We start from the raw sequence: 21,018 nt of genomic DNA, 5'->3' as shown, positions 1-21,018 counted from the left end.
AGCATTTTTAGATGTCAGTCTTCAGCTGATGGTCACTGACTGCAGTTTTGAAGGGAGAAATCTCCTAATTCAAGGACCCTTCACATCTTGGACACCTGAGTAATCCTTTTCATTGCTACCACTGGCAAAAATGAACACAGAACATCCCTTCTGTTTGAGGCAAACACATTTATGTGATACTTCCCATCCTTAAAAAGCTTCAAACTTAAAAGGTGGGGGAAACTGAATTGCTTATGAGCATCTTAAACTGTGGTACATCTCTCACAAGGGGGAGAAGAACTAACTTTTTCTAAACAAAATAAATCCTGAAGCCAGTACACAGGTGGTGTTTGTTTGTTGCTCGTTTTTGACTTGGTACATTTTTGATTTGTTAGCAAATGTTACAGATTTATAATTAGGCAGATTGCCCCCAAAAGTACTGCCTTCTATTTATTTCCATGGAAGCGACAACAGTTACAAAGAACACAAGAACATTGTTTAATAGAGAAAATTCTCAGCTACAAGATGCTATTTTTCAGCAGTCACCACTGGTAGCTATGCATTTTTCACCAGCAATGAACAAGAGCCTGTATGCCATGCTCATAAAAATCTGCACCAATAGTGTTAACCCACACCTTCATAGCTGCTATGACGATGTCATCAATAGGAAAATGGTGCCCACACAGTCCAGTTTTCACTGTACTAATGTCCTCTGTTTGGACGTGTAGTGGAAATACAAAGTCATGGCCTGGACCAGTGATTGAGCACCCATTGCAAGGCAGAGCCAACCCAGGGGAGCTCAGTGCATGCAATGCAGCTGAGTGACTGGAAGGGGGTAGAGGCAGGATCCACCTTCTCCCAGGCCCTATTTAAGGATTGGCAGTAGAGATGAGGGATCTCATTTGGAGTTCCTTACTTCTCTGGGGACTATATAGGCCTTCCCAAGGTAAGCAGTTTCCTTTATTTCTGTACCCACTGCTATCCCATCTAAGCAGATCTTCCATTGCTTTAGTCTGAGACCTTGCTATTCTGCTGTCTTGTTATGCTTTCTGTCACATTACAGGTCTCCAGAAATATAATGTAAGTGCTGGTGAATGCCAGTGGGTGTAGTGTTTTCTGCATGAAGGAATTCAGTTCCACACCTTTGCTTCAGATGCACTTCTATGTCACGCTGCCTCTCTCCTACCATCTGTTGTATGGCAGTAATGTATAACTGAATATTGTAGGGAGCATACAAGCACTACTGTCATATCACCAGCATCTACCTTTGATCTTATGGACTAACACAATAAAATGAGAGGAGTTACTTTCAGGATGTCCTTGCTATTTCCTAATGCTTGTGTCTTCTTGTTTTCAGTTGGGATCTTGAGCTGATTACAGAGTGCGTTAATGGAATCAGCATTTGAATTTTAGGTTAGCTGCTCCATTTGTTTGTGAAGGCCTTTTCCTATAAGAGTTACATAAAATTCAAGAAAGTAGGATTTCTCACATTCAGTCAACTTACACATGATATTCCACCTGAAGAAACATTATGCATACTGCACCTTAGATGTGTTATACTCCTGCATAAATTGTGCAGTGTGTTGTACATTTCTTCTTTTTTCTACATTCTGAAAACTATTTATACTGTGTTTATAGTCTTGAGTCAGATTTCCCTTTCATTATTCATGTTCTAGTATTCCTGGTCTGGTATTAGATATGGAGGTTGGCAGCCCTGCTTGTGGCGGGTGGGTTGGAACTTGATGATCCTCGAAGTCCCTTCCAATCCAGGCCATTCTATGTTCTGTGACCCAGTGTATTGTATTGAAAGTAAAATTTGTAAAACTAGAGTATCTTGCTTCTTCAGGCTCCTTCCTCTTCTACTGCGCCCCAAAGCAGAGTTTGACAGAACTGTTTTTGTCCTGTCACTGCCCTCTTCAGTCAAGTCACTCAAGCACTGAACAGCTTTCACTGAAATGTAGAGAATCACAGGAATATTTGGATATTCTAATATTCTAATGTTTTCCCTATGCATCTTAGTGAGAGGAAAATAAGCAATGTGTTTGAGATGTTCAGAGAATGCTGGTCTCTTCTTGGTTCTTCATATTTCATTTTAAAAATAGGTACTTGGGAGTAAATATAAAGGAGTTTCTTTTCTGGGTAATGGTAACGTGGTTATTGTGTGTGGTGTACATTCTCAGCCTGCTGAGACTTATTTTCTCCAAGGAAATTGAGGTTTCCATGGCATTATTTGCATATGTTTCACTGTGTCTTGCAAGAACAAAAAGAGGAGTAATTTCCATGATGCTTGAGGCATAGACATTTTTTAATCTCTGTAAAGGTTTGCAGAATTACAAACGTAACTTTTTACTTTCTGCTAATGCTTGCAAACATTCATACTAACAGATTAAAGATGTAGTAATGTTGTAAATCTGAAAATTGCCACTTAAATTGTAATGTATAAAATACCACCTCCTTTTGAATATGCTGTCGTTTTCACTTCTTGGACTGATAAGACTGCAGGGAGAATTCTAGATGTAACTTGAAATGAGTTGAGAATCTGCTACAGATAATATACCAACTCCACATTTTGTTGTTGTAAATGAAGGTAGTGACTGCCTTTCCAGATATGAACCAAGCATCTTTCTTCTGTTATGAAAGCTACATCCATCTGGCCTGACAGCTACTGTAAGACGTCTAAGTACTATACTGAATTTAAGATGCTTTTAGCAGATGTAAGACTTGAAGATCATTACTACTCACGTCATTGAAAGGGAAAATGTAGAGAGGTTGAAAGGAAAGAATGTGATATAGCTGAGAAAAAGTTTTATTTGTCAGACTGTGCAATTAACAGAAATTTGCTTTTTGAACTTTTTTTTTTTCCAGCTAATAAACTTCAATTTGCCTCAAGTTCATACCATACTTTAACCTGGTATCTCTGGGCAGATTTATTTTTAATGTAGTTATTTACACTATATTCATTTCCTTGTGAAAGAATGAGCAAGTATTTTAAATCTGTTAAAAATCACTATTACCAAGAACAGAAGTCATTTGTGTACATAGCATAGCAGGAAATGCTTGCTGTCCTTTTAGGTCATTTAATATGCATCGCTAAAATATATATTAATGAATTCTTTATGTAGTAATATATAATTCTGAATTTATTTTATGTGATTATATTGTGCATGTAGTATAGATGTTGCATAGCTTCTGTTGCAGAGGACATGTGAAGAGCTGCTGCTTAAGTAGGGTTACCAGCACAAACTGATCAGTATGTGACATGCTCTGTGAGATCCTGCACTTGGGTAATGTTTGATTACTCAAATGCTTTCAGTGAACAGAGTGGTCACATTGCAAGCATTGGGCTGTATGCAATTTAAAGAGGAGGTATTATGTGTCTACAGTAAATATAGGTTTGTATTTAAAATACCAAAAACATCTTTAAGAGTATCAAGTATCCTCTGTAACGTGGTAACTGTTTGTTCTGCATTAGCTTTCCCACGCGGTTTTCGTGTTTCTTGTTATGTGTCTGCTTGCAGTTACTCAAGTGATCCCTTATTGAAAAATAAATGGAAGTAATCAGTATAAAAAAATCATGCAATTCATTTATTAGTTTTTTTTTTTTAAACAAAGATTCAATGGTTTTGTCAAAAGTCAGTTAGTGACTTTATTCAGATCTGTTCAACAAACCATTTCTTTTATTCAAATGAAAACTTCACTTTATTGTACAGCTGACTGCCTTTTTTGCAGGTTTTCTTTTTCCTAATGAACGGGGAAGAAAATAACTTAGCTTAAACTTTAAGTCGTCAATTTTCTTAAGTTTAAGTATGAAGTGACAAAAACAGTAGCAGTGGATGAGCTTACTGAAACACACTGTGTTTTGTGGTGTGACAGCTGCGCTTGGCTGTCCAGAACATGGTTTGTCTTTCAGGTTACTGTCATCCCTGCTGAAATGCACCACCCTCTGCCTCACTGTGCTCCCATCCATGGTTCGGTCCCTATAAATGCTCAGCAGGTGTCAGTGAATGTCAGTGGGTACAATTGTTTCTGCATGGAGGAATTCAGTTCCACACCCTTGCTTCATACCCGTTTCCATGTTGGATGCCAGTCTGTCAGATTGCCCCTCTGCTGCCTTCTCTAGCTATATGCTTGCTATGTAAGGGAGTATATTTGGAGACTTGGCTGTATCCCAGCCAGATTACACACTGTTCAGTTTAATGTGTGGTAGCTAAATGGTCTCTTGCTTTCAAGACTGAGCCTGGCATTAATCCAGTTTTTACAGATTTTAACCTGATGTTTGTGGGAAAGTGTTTTCGGGGAGGAAAAATTATAAGGGTTTGTATGTTCTGATTTAATATCTAAACAAAATACGGCATTTTGTTGTTTTTGTAACCTGATGGTGACAAATTATCACCTAGGCTATTTACATACTGCATTTTTGTTCGTGTTGAATATATATGTGTTGTAATTATAGTTTTCCTTCTGTTCTTACTGAATCTTTTGCAAATGGCTGTTTAGCAGAATTCAAGAGTACATCATTCTGATGGCATTTCAGATAAAGCTGCTGTAACCTTTAATGATTCATTTTGCTTGAGAAAGGATTATACATGTTATATCATTTCTTTGTATTTTAGGCATTTATACTTCTAACTGAACTCATCAGAGAGAACTTCAGAAATAGCAAATTGAAACAATGCCTTTTACCAGCACTTGGGGAGCTTCTTTATCTTGTAGCCAGCAAGGTAAGACTGTCACGATCCTTACAAATTTCTTTAATTGATTATAAAGAAAAAAATATTATTGGAAGTAGGTTAAAAATTCTGTCATCTCTATTGTTAAGAGTTTCTTGTCCTTGTATGTTTTATAATACTTTCTCTACTTCTTAAGGAACATGCTAAGCCAATCTTGTACTTCCTCTGATGTAAATTTAATTGCATCCTTCAAATATAGAATTTAAACCTTGTGAAACAATTCTATCAGTCACTATAATGACTGCTGGCCTCCAGCTTGCAGATCTAAGAGTTAGCCTATCTTAGCTAGAGATTTTGATTAAACAGGATGCATAAGGACAACCTACAATACCCATAAATTAATATATCTAGTTCAGTTTAGTTCTTATCCTAGCGTGCTTGGATTTGGAAAGAGACTGGACTAAGAGATCTGGCTAATGTCAGATGGAATAATGGACATATCTGACTAGAATTGGTTTAAACCTTCGGTCTAAAAATATTAATATGCTTTAAAAATGAGTTAATTGTAAACAAGAATTGCTACTAATAGTAGAATTGAAGATGAAAGGGAATGGTTTGCAAAAGCTGAGTTTTCACTTATTTTAAGAATAAGATACTTAATTTTTTTTTTTTTTTAATTAGAGGTGAACATGACTTCAAACAAAAGAAACTTAGCCCTAACTTAGCTGCCTCTCTGAAGTGTTTGTATTAACTGCATCATCTAATTGGTCTGAATGCTGTGACATTAGTTATCAGTTTGTGTGTGAGGTTACTTGTTGAAAGAGTGAAAGCACCAAGTAAATCTGTATTTGGGCTTCCTGATATTCTGTGTCCTTTGCGTGTCCCACAGAATGAAGTGGTTGCTTTGTTTTATTTTGTAGAATAGCAAGCTTCATTTGCTAGCTAGAAATTGCTAGAATCTCTGTCAAACGTGTGAAGTCACAGAACACGTCCTCATACTGAGAAATTGTTATGAAAGTACTTCTACAGTGACAGTTTATTTTAGATGTTTTCACTTCTTTCTCTGTTTTCCTTAAGGGGGAAAAAATGATACTTATCAGACAGATTGCAAGCTATTTCATTTTTAAGCACTAATAAAAATCCGAACTTGAAGATTATATATGGCAAGAGTATTTTGCACTGCTTGGTTTTGTTTTGAAATTAATCCTTACCGATTAAAACAAATCTGTCTGTGTTGGCTCTATAGCTGAAGAGATTAGCATGTGCTAACCCTAACACTTCCTTTTCTTATGAAAACATCAGCTGAGAAACTGTTAAGTCTGTGTGTATTTATAAGCTTTGCAATGTTTCAAGCATATTAACTTGTTTTTAAATGAAAGCTCTCTGTCGTGTTTTGGGAAGAACGATAGCAATGTGGTGAATTGCTCTGAGTTAGAAGTAAGAAGTTATTAGAGAGGAGGAAAATTCATCTGTGCTTACAATCTTAAGGCACTGCATCTTCTTACAAATTCAAATGTATCAGTGTGATTTCTGTGCTTGGAGAAACTTAACATGTCAGTTATATCATTATGTTCCTTTTTTTAAAAAGAGCTCTTTATTAAAAAATCTTTTTTTTCCACTGTACATATGCAACCTCGGAATACATTAGTGTGGTAGACATTTACCTGCTGTTTAAACTGCAGAACAGGGTATGAAGTGACCTTGTCAAGATCATACACCAAGTCAGTAGTAGCGTAATAAGAGCTAACAGAAATGGTTGTTCCCAGTTTATATCTTCAAACAGCAAAGCCTTATGCCTTAACTAATTGAAGAGAACTGTCTGCTTCATTAAGAATCATACATTGACTTTATAAACGCTTACCAATTGAGCCGTAAACTTGTGGGGATGTGCCTCACTTCTATTTATTTGATTTTTTTTCCTCTTGCGGTTTCCTAAGTGCTTCTATGTCCTACCTCAATATTAGATAACGATAATTTAGTTTTCAATTAGCATGAGAATTTGATAATCATAAATTATCGGGTGCTTAATCTGTCAACTATCTAGATGCAGCAAGATTCATTAAGTTATATTGCAGGGTCCCTGGTTGCAGTTCTGCACTTTAGAAAATTCTGGGAAAAGTCTAAATAATCACAATGCTCCTTTGCAATCCTTAATGCTGTCATTGGGGGTACACTTGCACTCTGTATCTGTATTTCTCTTCCAAAAAGAGGCCAAGAGCAAATTGTAAGCAGTGTGAGTTGAGTACAGAGAGGATGCTCTGGTCCTCTTAAGAAAATTGCATTAGGGGAAAACTTTCAAATTCTGTGTAATATTTCCCTTCCTTTTGTACTGTTTGTTTTATTTGGGTGGAGAACTTGAAGTTTAATTAAATCAACAGGAGCTCTGAACAAAAAGTAGGAAGCTCTTCAAAAGTTTGGTGATGTGTGTAAACTTAGTAAATGTAAAAAATGATAAGTATGTTTAGATAATTAAGAGAAGTGCTAAATTTCATTTTTTAAAATTTCTGACTTGAGACTAAGCCTTGTAGAAAGCCATTCATCAGTTTGAAAAATGGAAGAACTATTGATATTTCAAGACTGTCATTTCTTAAAGCTTTTATTTTTTTAGCACATTTAATATATGTAGTGGGAGAAAATTGTTCAAAGCTTCTTACTTAATCAGATGGCTGAAATGAGAAACAGGTTCCTGCTGGTTCCAGCATAGGCTGTTGTTTTAACTGTCTTCACTCCTAGTCTTGTCCTTCCCTTTTCAGATAGAGACTATTTTTTCACAGTTGTTAATATCTCTGTGCTGTTAGCCTAGATACGAGGTTGCTTTGGCCGAATCTTAATGATATCCAAATGTCCACTTTTAAATTTGAATATTTACAGTAGACCGCTTGAGGGAGGCGAAAAAAAAAAAAGGAAGTTAATTCACTTCTAATTGCAGAATCAAAATGCTAATTCAAATAGCAGTGAATCAGTGTCTCTAACTGTGATTTCAAGGAGATACACGTAAGGATCTTGGAACAATACTGATTTGTCATGAAGGTTCCATGCAGTAAGTTTAATTAAGTACTCTATGTCTCTCTGAATGACTTTGAATATCTTTTTCCAAAGCAAATTTACTTTATTTTTGTTGACAAACAAAATTATTTTGTTTGGTATAATTAAATCACATTTAAAGAGAAGCATTATTGCATTTCGTATTCAGTCGTCCCTTTCTGAAGTAATCAAAATGATTGAGAGAAGCCCAAAATCACTCTTTGTGTGTGAGTTGGAAGGAAATGATGAAACTAAGAAATATTAGGACAAATTCTGTTATGGATTTTAGAGACTACTTAAGCAAAATAATAAAATGCCAAATTCTTTGCTGCACGTGGAATAACATAAACTGTTAATACTGCCTTGAAATTTATATTTTCTAGCATACGATAATTTGTAGTGTGTATAGTATGAACATTATCATTATTATATTCCCATTTATGTGGCTGAGATTTTTGTGATTTTTCAATTTCATCATTTCTGCTGTTGGCTTCATTTCAGGAGGTAAAAAAAGAGCACCCCAGAGAATGCTTGGTTGTTCCCTCAGCAGCTTACACTGTGCTAATGAGGTGTCTTCGGGAAGGGGTAAGGCACTTTCATTGTCCTCAATAGAATTTCTCCACTGTAATAACCCTTTAGGCATTGTGTGAGATTGTAGCCTGCAGCACTGCACTACCTTGTCAACCAAGGTACTCTTGAATTTAAATAATCACGATAAGACCATGACCTAAGCAGAGATGAATGCAAAAATTCAGTGCTGTTCTCTGTGCGTCCAACATTTATGTACTGTTGCTTGGTTTTGGGAAATGGTAAACAAAAATTACTGTTAGTAAATTTAGTAACACTGTGACATTCTTACGAGAGATGTTCTGACAGTTTATAGTATTTTCTTGCAGTTTACTTTCTGTATGGTGCATTTTTGGATAAGATTTAGTTTTGATTTTAAAGTGTCTGATACAGTTTTGGAAAACTGCATTGTTATCCTACTGGGTTATTAGCATACGAAGCCCCAAAGCAGTAATTAGTTTTATTGTACTACATACACTATGCTGTAATCTTAATTTTTCTTGGTGCTGACTTAGCCGTATTGCAGAAAGGGAATAAAAGCATGCTTATGATTCCATGTTGTAAAATGAAGAGGAATTGAGTAGAGGATTGGCATCTTCTGTTTACATGAGACCATTTGACTTTATTTTTGCCCAAGGCAAAGCTCAAGGCAGAAAACATGACGGAGGTTGCTGGAGGGGGGAAAGCAACAGAAGTACCTTTTTTTCCTCTTTTTCTTTTTGAGATCTTTATTGCCTACAGATTGTGATTAATAGAGAAAAGGTCTAGATGCATTTTTAACATCTTCAAATCTTCAGATGATCAAGAACACACACAACCATGTGTGTATTACGGGGTATTTGGAGCTCATAACTAAAAGTAAAATGTTATTCTGAGGTACATTAGTCAGAAGCTATGTAATGATAAATTTGTTTGTGGAAAAACTGTCTATTTCTGAATTTTCAATGTTTACCCCTTAAGATTCACCTAAGCTTTGTTTTTTTGGGTAGTGTTCACACTTCTCATCCATACTGCTTTTTCACTTCCCTTGTTTCACGTTGGCTTGGACAATGTTGCTTTGACCTAAACCCTCACTGAAGCAATGAAACTAGATGGTGAGCCATGCATGCTGGCCTCCTTTTAAGCCTGTGTGAAGGCAGGAAGGAGCTACCAAAAAGTAGCTTGGAGCTTGGTATCTGTCCATTTCTGCTTAAATAGGAGAGTATGTAAATACAAGTGAACATGAGCAACAGGTTTGGTAATTGCTTCATAGAACCTGGGAAAAAGATACAGGCAATACAGTTGCATGGAGGAGTTAGTATAGATAGCTGTAGCTAATTGTCTTGCTCGTATTAGAACATGTGTAACTCTCATTTTAAGCAAGGCACCTGGAGAAAGTGTTTGAATCAGAAGTAGTGAATAAGTTTTAAAAGGTTAGTTTTGTTTTATGTGTTTTCCAAGGTGCTGCAGAAGCAGAATTTTAGATAAATTAGAGTTTCTCATCATGTAATTTAGCAGACATTTTTATCTGCAAGCAAGGAGCAAGATATGAATCAAAAGTTTTTGGTTCTAATCTGATGAAAATGTTGATAATCAAAGCTGACTTTAAAATATAACTGCCAATGTTTAATATAGGGCAATAATACATATAAAGCAATCATAGAAATGATTTCTAATGTTTATTCCTAGCTAGAGCAGTTCCTTTACAGTGAATTTGGACCTTGTGTATTTTCTCAGAAAGTATGGGAGAAATTATATTACAGATGTCATATAGTTTGAACCATCTACTCTTCATCACTTTAACTTCTTTAGATATCAATTCTGTAGTTTTCTAATGGATTTACCTATAACAAAAAAATAACAGTCTGTATTGTATACTGCTTCTCCAGCTCACTGGTGGAATGTTTATTTTTCATTTTTCCACGAAGGTATTTAATGTTCATAGTTCTATATGTTCCTTCGTTAGTATTAGATTACCAATTTTTTACCAAACATTTAATTCTTGCTATAGCAAACACTTAGCGTGATACAACTTTACTTCCCTAAATTTTATATATATATTTATGCTATCTGTCTTAGATTAAAGGAAGAACTATATGGAAGTTGATTTAGGAAAATGATGGGATTTTCAGTCAGTCAGAAATACACTTCTACTAAATACATTTCTCTCTGCATGATTTAATATGAAAAAATAATACAATATTTTTTATATGTTTATCTACGACTCTTATATTTGCTTTCTTACTCAGGGCTCCTTATTGCTAAACATCCATGAGTGACTGAAACAGACACTTCTGCAAGCGTTTGACATGACTGAAATTCAGCAGCTCTGTCTTTCAGTGCAATTTATAAAACTAGATGTACAGCTAAAACAGGGAAAATGGATTATGTGCTCCTTTGATACAGTTCTACTCACGTATTTTCATTAGATGCAGTTACACAGAACCTCTTCATTTGTATTTTGAAGGATTTTTTTTTTTTAATTCACTAACATAACTTATGTCTTGATAACCTGGCAGGATGAGTCCTTTAGTTTTGAGGTCAAATATTAGTTTAGGTCAGACATCTCTTCTGGAGAGCTAATTAAGCAGAGAATGGTGCAAGTCTTAGTCGCTTAGGCAGTGCTCAGAAATAGATCTCAGGGGAGTGAAGACAGACAATCTCAGATGGCAGTAAATGGAATTATTATGAAAGCCTCATTGAGTTTTTAGTGCATTGTGACTATACCTGACCTTCTTGTAGCCAAAGGAGCAGGACTGCATACCGAGTATATTAATTGTTGCCACTTGTTCCAAGTAGCAATGGGGACTCAATTAGTATTCTTAGTAATCTTGTAGTATGTGAGAGACACTTGACTTGACTAATAACATTTAAAGTATGGATTTGATTTTTAAATTCGTATAGTTAATCTAAAAAAATCTATATATTTTTTACCTTAACTGTAGGAAAAAAAAATCAGAAGTTTCATACAAAAATAGATTTTAAATGAATATTAGTTACATTAAAAAAAAAAAAAAAGTTTTGGGAATCTGAATTTTGGTAAATGTGTGTATATATCTAGATAGTTAATAGGCAGAGTTGGTGCAGTATATTACAGTAACAAAAACTCTAAAAACAGAAGCCTAAATCTCCTTTCCTTTGCTCTCATGGCTGTAAATCAGAAGGAAAAGCAAAGGAGTTAGTAGAGTTTTACAGCAGAGCATAATTGTTTTAAGTGAGAATTGGCTTTGATATTTCTTTTAAATATTTTGAGTAAAGCAGAAGTTCTTTGGAAGAAAATGAAGGAGTAAAACAAAAATGATGAATAAAACCTTTTTGAACTATATTATCCTGGACTTCTGAAATATTTGTGCATCAGTGTCTGCATTTTAGAATGTCCATCTGTCAGAGGAGGAATAAGTATTAAATGTATTTTTAATGAAGTGCACATTCTCCATTTTTGGATGGCTTTTGTACCACTTTCTGAAAGCTTTCTTTATCATTGTTTGTGAAGACAAATGTCAGAAATCCAAAGGGTAATAGGATAATGTGAAGTATAAGAAAGAAATCCATTAGATATTATAATGAATTATTTGTGAAGCCAGACTGTGAGGTAGACTTGACAAATTAAATTGATTGTCCTTCTCACAATTAACTGCTGCTGAACTCAAGAGTGCAGTTTAAGACATTGCTGAAAGACTTCACTTATTCAGAGTTAAAGGTGGAAGTAAGGTGGAATGATACACAGCCAAACCAACATTGGGAATGAACCTTTCAGTTCTATGAAGATAAAGCCTCTCCTTTTAAGTGAAAGCAGAGTTGGAAAAAAAGTAATTTAAAAAACAAACAAACAAAACACAGCAAAATCAGAGATATTAAAAGGAGCATCCTTAAAAAAAAAGACAAGAGGGAGAGAAATAAAGGCTGCCTTTAAGTGATGTAAATTAAGTTAATTTGTGACATCTGTGGTATGCTGATTTGTTGTCATTCCTCTAACTTGGTTTTTATTCATTGTAGAAATGGAACTCTGAACAGTATTACATAGGTACTACAGCTATGCTTGCAGACTACCTGAGACATCTATAGATAGCTTTATTTTTTTATTAAAGAATCACTTAGTGGTTTTGCATAAGGGATTTTGCAGATCAGTGACTTGATTATTACTAAAAATACCTTTCAGGACTGTGAATCTCTTAGGGAAATCTGGGAACTGCTGTAGCAAATGGCACCCAGTGGTTTATCATAGACATTGGTCAGGATTATCTGCGTACCAGGCCAGTTATTCCAAAATACCCTTTTCTTTACACTCTGAAGAAGGCCCTCTTCTTTATCCCAGGAAATTGTTCGTTGTTCTTAATAAGGAACATTTGAATTATTTATTTCTCCTAGTGTAAATGTACATCTTGTAATCATGCTATTCAGACACTGTTTTAATGGTGAATTTTGGCACACACACGTTCCAGAAAAACTCATCATTGAACATCTCTTATGTAACAAAGCCTTTTTTTTTTTTTTCTTCCAATGGCAACATTTAATTTTGTGATTGTTTGGAGAAGAAATATTTTGTATTAAAATATACTTGTATTGTTTTATTTATAGTGAGAGAGAAAGCAGGGGCTGTAGAATTTGTAAGCACATTGTTGTCACAAGTTAAGATTTACTACAAAAAACTTTGCCAAATACCAAACAAAACTAAGAAAGCACACTAACAGAATACATGTTGAATGAGACATAGGCATAGTAACTAGTTTAAAAACAAGCCAGAAACATTACAGATATTTCAGTTTTCCTTTCCCATTGTTTCTATAGGAAGACCGGACTGTGAACCATTTGGCAGCAAAGATAATCGAAAATGTTTGCACTACTCTCTCCTGCTATGCACAAGGATTTATTACAGGAGAAATCGGACCAGTCTTATGGTACCTTTTCACACATTCTACCATAGATTCTTTGAAAATAACTGCTGTTTCGGTAAGAAATTTCCTTTCATGGTATTGAAATCTTTGCTTTATCTGGAAATAGAATTTGCATTGAAATGAAAATGCTTTTGAGCCTGCTTTCTGTGTGTATGTATATTTTCTGTTATATTGAACTGTATTGCAAATAACTGATAGAGCATAAATTATGCACCAGTTTGAATACAGTTTACTGTTACTAAGAACAGACCAATATAGCTTCCTAAAAGGGCTAAAAGATGGATCAGAGAGATGTGTTTGTTAGTTGGCTTACAGCATTTTGATTCCTATTTTGATTCCTCTTTGCAGCAAGCGAGAATTGCCCTTGTTCATGTTGTTTTACATTCCTTAACATGGCCTGTAATTGAAACCTAATATAGCTGCCTGTGTTGGAAACAAGTGTATGGAAAGACCTTGCAGTTCATCATTTTCTTGAACATTTGCTTCCTATGCTAGAGGTCATGACTCTTATTCAAAAATTTTAATTCAACAAATCTAGAAATTTTTCCTGATTTTTTTTATGATGTATTTTATTTCAGAAGTATTTATTTGGTTTACAACATACTTCATAGAATCACAGAATCACTCAGGTTAAAAAAAGACCTTAAAGATCATTGAGTCCAACCATGACAAGCAAAGAGCTATGACATGCAAACAAAAGCTTTGGAACAAAAAGGTTTGTGAGATAAGCAATATTTACCAGAGCTGTGAGTTTAACCGTATCTCCTGTTTACAAAACAAAAGCTGCAGCCATCGATACAGGTAACATCTCAGGACTGAACAGTAATTTGACTTAGTTTAAATGAAGTGTGATAGCTGGATGCTGATTGCCTGAATAACGTTCAGGTTCACTGAGTTTCTGGTGGCTTTGCAAATAGAAAATGGTAAAGTTGCTGTTTGTGGTAGTATGCACATAGACACATCTAGCAGTGAGGTAAGGAATGAGAGAAAATTAAAACATCTAAGCACATTGAAGAAACAAACTAAACAAAATATTGTTAGAAAATACATATATTTATTAAATACTGACCTCAAGATGCCTTTTTGGCAAACACTTGCATGGGAAATAAACTGCTCAAACACTAAGAAAATGCATTTACTTCTAAGTACATTTTATTGAACAAAATATACATTATAGAAGCCTGTAAGTTACCACACTATGTTGTACTTCAAAATTGAATCATCTGGCAGCCCTCGTTGGGTTGGCACTCGTTAGTGTTACAGCAATAACAGCATTTTTGCCAACCTCTCACCCTGTGATTTTTTTTTTTTTTTTTCAAACTGTTTAATTTTTCACTTTTCATGTAAAATCCAAGAAGTATCTGTCAAAGCTGATTTGTCTTCAGGAACTGCTCTGCCATGCCCTCTTACAGGTGGCATATGTTAGTACCAAGGTATGTTTTCAAGGTCATGACAGCAGCGATTACTAGAATTCCCTAAAGAAAAATGATTTCTTGAATGCTCTATTAGATTTATTGGGGAAGACCAGGTTCCTTAGAAATCCAAGCTTCAGTGTCAGGCTATCCATTTAAAGAGATGACACCTAGTTGTGTGTGCACAGGGCTCTGCTGAGGCAAAAATCTCCTTAGTATCTTGTGCTTGAATATGTGCAAATGTGCACTATAAGTGTACATAAGGAGCATATAAGAAAACAAACATTGTTTTTTTTTGTTTTTGTTTTTTTTTTTTTAATTACTGTGAAGGCACAGGCTTACTGGAGATCACACTTCTTACTCGAGTGATTACTAAGGTTACAGTCACACTAGAGGCAGGGCTTGCTCCAGGTCAGCATATTGGTGAGATGTGAATGAAAGCAGCAGGGAGAAGGACTAAAGGAGTATGAAATATTTGTTCTTCTACATCACTTGCTTAGCTGCCCTATTTCTTGGTGCTTTTTGTTTTGTTTCTTTTACAGGCAGTTGTTGCTATATGTAGTAAATTCCATCTTCTCATTCCATACATGTCATTTCACGTAAGGATACTTTTCATCTGAAGTTGTTACTGGATTTTCCCCTCTACTTTTTTGGGGAATTGTACACCCTTTACTGAATGTTTAAGATGTAATTATTGTATGTTGCATGTATAATCAATGAATATACAGATGTTATAATTAAGAAATATACAGGAAGTTAGGCTCAACAGGTTCTCACACCAAAGAAGAATAGATAGAAAGCTTACCCTTGTCCTGGGCTTGCTGAGAAGACTTCAAGAGGAGGGATCTCCAGAAGAGATCCTTTCCTACTGGCAGTCAGCTCTTAAATGGGTCTAGGAGAGGTGCAGCCAGGCTCCACCCCTTCCATCACACAGCTGAATTGCCTTCACCTGTGCTCCCAGGGCTGACTTATTGCTCGCCTCAGGTGGTCAATCAGAAGTTCAGGCTGTGATTCAGCAGTTCCCATTCAGTTACATAAGAAATGAACTGAACTGCAGCTTTCTGAAGTAAAATATACTAAGGTGTTCCTCTAATCCTTTTGCTGCTTTGCAGTTAAATACCAAAGGAACAAGAGGTTGGACTTCTATTTATTATGATCGTTATTCAAGACCCAATATAAATCATGGCTACGTATTAATACAGCTGAGGTGTTTGAGCATATGATCTGAACTTTGGAAAATGCTCAGATAACCAATTGATATTGAAATCTAATACAGGTAGCTCTTTCCCTAGTTGAATTTTATAGAGATTTAAGTAACATACAATTTTTTGAAGTAATGTACTAATGCATTCTGAGGTTGCATCATACTATTTATTTTCTACGTTCATAAAATATCATTGTAGTGTGTTGTTGCCACGGGTATGCAGGCATTATTTATTCTGCATATGATAATGTGTCCTATTATGTTTTATCATGCTGTCATTCCTGCCTTGTTTAAATCTATCCTGAAGAATGTATTCCTGATTGACGTGTATATTCACTATAAAAAGCATTTATGTGAAGAAACGTGTGCTATATCTTTACCTGCAGCTAGCACGTTGGCTGCAACGTATATCAGCTGTAAGGCACTATGGGATTTTACTTACAATTATTTCAATCAGCAACAAAAATATATCAGGAAGACTTTCAGTCCTCAGCCACTAGAGTCAAGAAATGACACCTTGTGTTGTCCTACCTGTCAGAGGTGGCAAATGGGGATTGTGTTTCAGTGTTTTTGCTCGCTATGGGGTAGTCCAGCCTGCCTTAGGTAAACATAATACAGAAGTGATATCATTTATTGTTCTGCTAAACTCAGAATAGAAATAATTCAGTAAGATGTCAAAATGACATTCTAACAAGCTTAGCAGCAGGAATTTTTTTCTAGTATATTGAAAGTTATATCCTCATTTTTTAAAAAATAATTACTCATGTTAAGAAAAAGCTTCTGCTGGAGAAGTAACTACTTGAAGCATAAGCCACTTCCATGGGGAAAAAAAAATATGGGAGAGCTCAACAAAATTGTTTTCTTTCTTTTCTTAAATAATTGGTGCTGAATAGTTTCTTTCTGATACTTAGTTACCACAGATGCATTAAAGCATTCATTCTCAAATTTGAGATGCACAGAGTGCATCCTGAAAGGATGAACGTTACCTACATGCTATATAGCACATAAGACTGGGAAGCAATGGATAAGGCACAAATACTGTTAAGGTTGGGGCTGCTGGGAGAAAAAGTGCAGTACGAAGACTGGATGGAGACCAAAGATAGCAAAGTTCATTCCAGGAGAGGCTCTACCAATGCCTTTCTCTCACTGCAATCATTTCTTGTTCAAAGCTGCTTCTGACAGAGGATAATGTAAGGTCTCCTCTACTCTTACCTATTATCATTTCCAGATTTTTGCCCAACTACCTCCTTAAGATCTGCTAAAGTGGTTTATGTGAATATGTCTTCTATTTCCTCTCCCTCATAAAGCTCAGTCTGATTTTCTGCTGAAGTGGTCATTTCAGTCATTCAACAGAGCACACGATGACAACAGCAGTTTAAAGTTTCTACCCTTTGCTGTTAGTGGGATGGAGCTTTCCTCCCATCTCTGAAGTTGCAATACAGTCTTACTGGACAGCCATGTCTCCGCAGGATTTACCTGGAGGTTTCTAATGGTCTTATGGCTGTGGTTACCTCTTTTTTGACCAAGTCTGAAGCAGGGAGCTGAGGCACTGGCATCTCTGGGAGCACCATATTAGTGTAACAACTTTGCCCCTTTTGCTTTGACAGTTTGTCTCTGGGCCTCAACAATTTATAGTAATATGAACCTCAAGGATAGATTTAGTGAATACTTTGAGCCTGCTAATTTTGAGAACTCTGGCTAGACATGAATGGTTGAATTGTATTTTTGGGGAATTAGACACTGATGTACTTAAAAACAAAGACTGAATGCCTATCTTTTAAGGGGAAAAAAAAAAAAAAAAAAAAAAAAAAAAGGAGGGATGAGGGGGAAGGAAAAAGCTGCAGTCAATATTATTGCAGGACCAAAAAGGACGAGGAGGAGTGGGTATTGAGTAGGTGAATTGCATCAATGAAGTACGTTTTAGGTTTGTCTCTTTTGTTCCTTCCTTTTTTCTTTTTCCTCCTCTTAAATGAAAACATGCTACTGAATGGATGCTGTGTAAGCAGCAGTTTCTAAATATAGCTGGCTAGGAGAGAGCAAATAAATGATGATATTGACTACTGCTCACAGAAGAAAGTTGCCTGAAACCAATTCAAGTTTTCACACGAATCAAATAACTAATCTGTTTTCTTATCCTAATGCTGCGTTCAAGGCAAAGACGACAAAGTGTCTGAGGAGTTGTATTTTCCTCATCTAAATACAGCAAAAGCAGTCACAGTATCATGAAGGTTGCACTTCCTGAAGCACTGAAAGCTAAAAGATACTTTGAGTTGAAAGCTGATCCACTTTGAAGGTCATTTGAGAATTTTTGTTAAGGAGTAGCTAAGTCAGTATGCACAGAACTGCCAAATCTACCATTTGGCAGAAGAGTTTCTGTGTTTGCTGTACTCAATAGTGTTCCATAACAAATATTTAGGTCTAAAGTAGATAAGCTGAGGCTTTTGAATAACGTTCAGATAATATACTTTGTATCAGATTATAGATAGTGTCCAGAAACAGAGGTAGAATAAAGATCTCTTATGGGTGACCAGAATTTCTGTGGTGTGTGACATCTCTATATTTTCTGTTACCCGTGCTCCTTTTTTGTGCAGTATTATCTAATATTGCCTACATTCTGTATCGATAGAATTTCCAAGTATGGACTATGCTGCTGCATCATATCATCTGGAGGAAGAGAGTGACATGACCCTACTTGATATTAATGTTGTTGTACCAAGGATTTCAGTTGCAACTGTGTGGGATGTAGAGGTTTAGAAGAGTTGCAGGTCTCTTAAACAAGCAAACAAAAAACAGTAGTCCTTCTCCTTATGTTTATCTTATGATGAAATGGTATAAATTCTTAATTAAAAACTCTGTTAAATTCTATTAAATAACAAGATTTCTGTTTTGCTTTTGTAGGCTTTATGCAGAATCACCCGTTATTCACCCAGTGCTTTCCAGAGTGTCATTGAGAAGGTGGGATTAACAGCTGTACTAAATTCCTTGCTAACTGGAATATGCAAAATACAGCAGTACCTGCTCACCATGTTTTCTGCAATGTTGTCATGTGGAATTCATCTCCAGAGGCTGATACAAGAAAAGGTTAGAATTCAGATTAATAGTATTCAGAGGCATGGAAATTCATGAATGAAAGGTTAAAAGTTTCTTCTAGCAAATGCCTTTGTGTTTTCAAAACGTTTAGCTCAGTAACAGCTAAGTACCCAAATAGCAGAAAATTAGGAACAGATCTCTCAATTTTCTCAAAACTGAGAACTGTGAATTTAACATTTTAATAGAGGGGAAAAAAATGGTTCAATGATGTCCTTCAAAAATTACTACTTACAGAAAATTACTACCTGTTCATGTAATATAGATAATGTGTTATTTTTATATTTTTGTTTGTTGAAAATATGAATAATGAAGAGTATAATGTTTCTTATTCTCAGATCCTTAAGAGCTGATACTTATGGGTGCCAGTATTCCTGCAGCTAGAAAGCTCTAGCATGACCATAACATAGGGCTTTTAATGGTCCTAAAGAAAAATATGTCCCAAGTGAATCTAAAGCTCTATTTTACTCTCTCTTTGAAGCACTTTGACCAATTCATAAGCAAAATGTCTTGCAGAAATCAGTATTCTAAGAACTTAATTTTCTTCCTAGTGGTGCTGAATAAAGCTGCTAGAAAGTTACTAGAAGCTACTAGCCTCACACCCTTCTCTCATAAAGAATACCCAACGTAAACCTGTCCTGTTCAGTTTAAAGCCACTCTCCCCTGTCCCATCACTACACTCCCTGACAAAGTCTGTCTTCAGCTTTACTGGAGGCCCCTTTAGGTACTAAAAGGCTGCTATCAGATCTTTCTGGAGCCTTTTCCAGACTCAACTGCAACAGCTCTCTCAGCCTGTCTCCATGGGAGAGGTGCTCCAGCCCTTTGAGGATCCTTGTGGCCTTCTCTGGACATGCTTCAGCAGCTCCATGTACTTGTGCTGGGGGCCCGGAGCTGAATGTAGTGCTGCAGATGGGGTCTTACAGAACAGAGGGACAATCCCCTCCCTCACCCTGCTGCTTTTGAAGCAGCCCAGGATACTTTTGTCTTTCTGGACCATAAGCAACATAGCTAGCTCACGTTAAGCATTTCATCTACCAGCACCTCTGACTGCTTCTCCGTAGAGCTGCTTTTACTGCATTCTTCTCCCAAGATGATCAAAAGCTTTCTAATTTGATCACCAAAATATTCCATGTTTATTTTTGTCAGTACACCTGTACAGTTAACAAACAAAATCAATGCATCTCTACTTACAGAGAAAAAATTAGAAGAGGAGCTCATGTTTTCACCAGCAGTGATGTGTGCTGTAACCTGATTCTCATCTTGACTAAAAAAATGCATCTGGCTTTACTTGAAATGCATTCATTTACTTTCTGTATATATTGTTTTAACGACAACATTTAAGTGAAAAAAAATAATATACAGTCTTCCACTCATCTCTTCTTGCAGCCTGAAATTACTCATTCTCTTCATGAAAGTCATTTAGTTTCATGTTAGAGTTGTCACTGTGCTCTGTGTAAATGCCTGTCATCTGGCCTTAAGCTTTCCACAGATTCCACTTACAAGAGCATTAACAGATGGCAAATTGTGACATTACAGGACAGTTTCAAATGCCTTATTGCACACTGGTGATCTACTGAGAGAAGTATGTTTGAAGATTCACTTACACATTGAATTCTTTCCCTGAATGTTCAACAAGCATATGGCTACACCGTGATGACACTTTTCAGTATTCTTTGTGCTTGACATGCAAGTCCATCCTAATGAAAAAAGAGAAAAAGAAAATGACCAGTGTAAATCTCCCAAGTATTTTGTCTTTTGTAGAATTCTTGTGTACCTTAAGAAGTGGTAAGACCTCAGTGTTTACAGAAGGTAATTTTTAATAGAACTGCAAACCAACATATTAAATGATACTTAAATATGCAAATTCAAAATGGAAGTCATTTACCTTTGTGTATTTTATCTGGAACCCCCCTTAGCTTGCAAGCCTTAAGCCTGCTTTTGTTTTTAACTCCCTTTGAGAACAGGAATGAAATCATTTACAAAATAACAACTAGAGGAATAGAAAGAAAAAAGCTGTTCTGTAGTCATCTGTACCAATATAAATCTTAGGAGAACTACAGTGGCTTAAAGGATTTTTTAAATCGCTCTTGATACAGAGATATTCTACTATAGCTTCATGTTTTGAAGAAAAAACAACAAAAAAACAGCAGCATGAAATGATATTTTAAAATAAAATGTGGAGAAAGACTCTGAATCAAACA

At 35.8% G+C, this 21,018-nt stretch overlaps 1 protein-coding gene across 6 annotated transcripts in view; it reads left to right on the top strand.

Moving 5' to 3' along the window:
* The window catches only part of ULK4 (unc-51 like kinase 4), a 212,399-nt gene that overhangs the window by 28,344 nt on the left and 163,037 nt on the right, over window positions 1-21,018 (top strand). For all 6 annotated transcript variants that reach the window (XR_008209227.1, XM_052694278.1, XM_052694277.1 and 3 more), the window contains exons 18-21: window positions 4,593-4,700; window positions 8,175-8,258; window positions 13,008-13,169; window positions 18,629-18,811. Coding sequence is in view for 5 of the 6 variants with exons in the window: in XM_052694278.1 (XP_052550238.1) it covers window positions 4,593-4,700; window positions 8,175-8,258; window positions 13,008-13,169; window positions 18,629-18,811 (537 nt within the window). In the remaining variant the exon portion in view is untranslated. The remainder of the gene's footprint in view (window positions 1-4,592; window positions 4,701-8,174; window positions 8,259-13,007; window positions 13,170-18,628; window positions 18,812-21,018) is intronic.

This window comes from Tympanuchus pallidicinctus, unplaced genomic scaffold, assembly GCF_026119805.1.
Source record: "Tympanuchus pallidicinctus isolate F22 unplaced genomic scaffold, pur_lepc_1.0 scaffold3, whole genome shotgun sequence".
Lineage (NCBI taxonomy): Eukaryota > Metazoa > Chordata > Aves > Galliformes > Phasianidae > Tympanuchus > Tympanuchus pallidicinctus.
The sequence above is the reverse complement of the archived record's forward strand: the minus strand, read 5'-3'. Positions and strand labels throughout refer to the sequence as shown.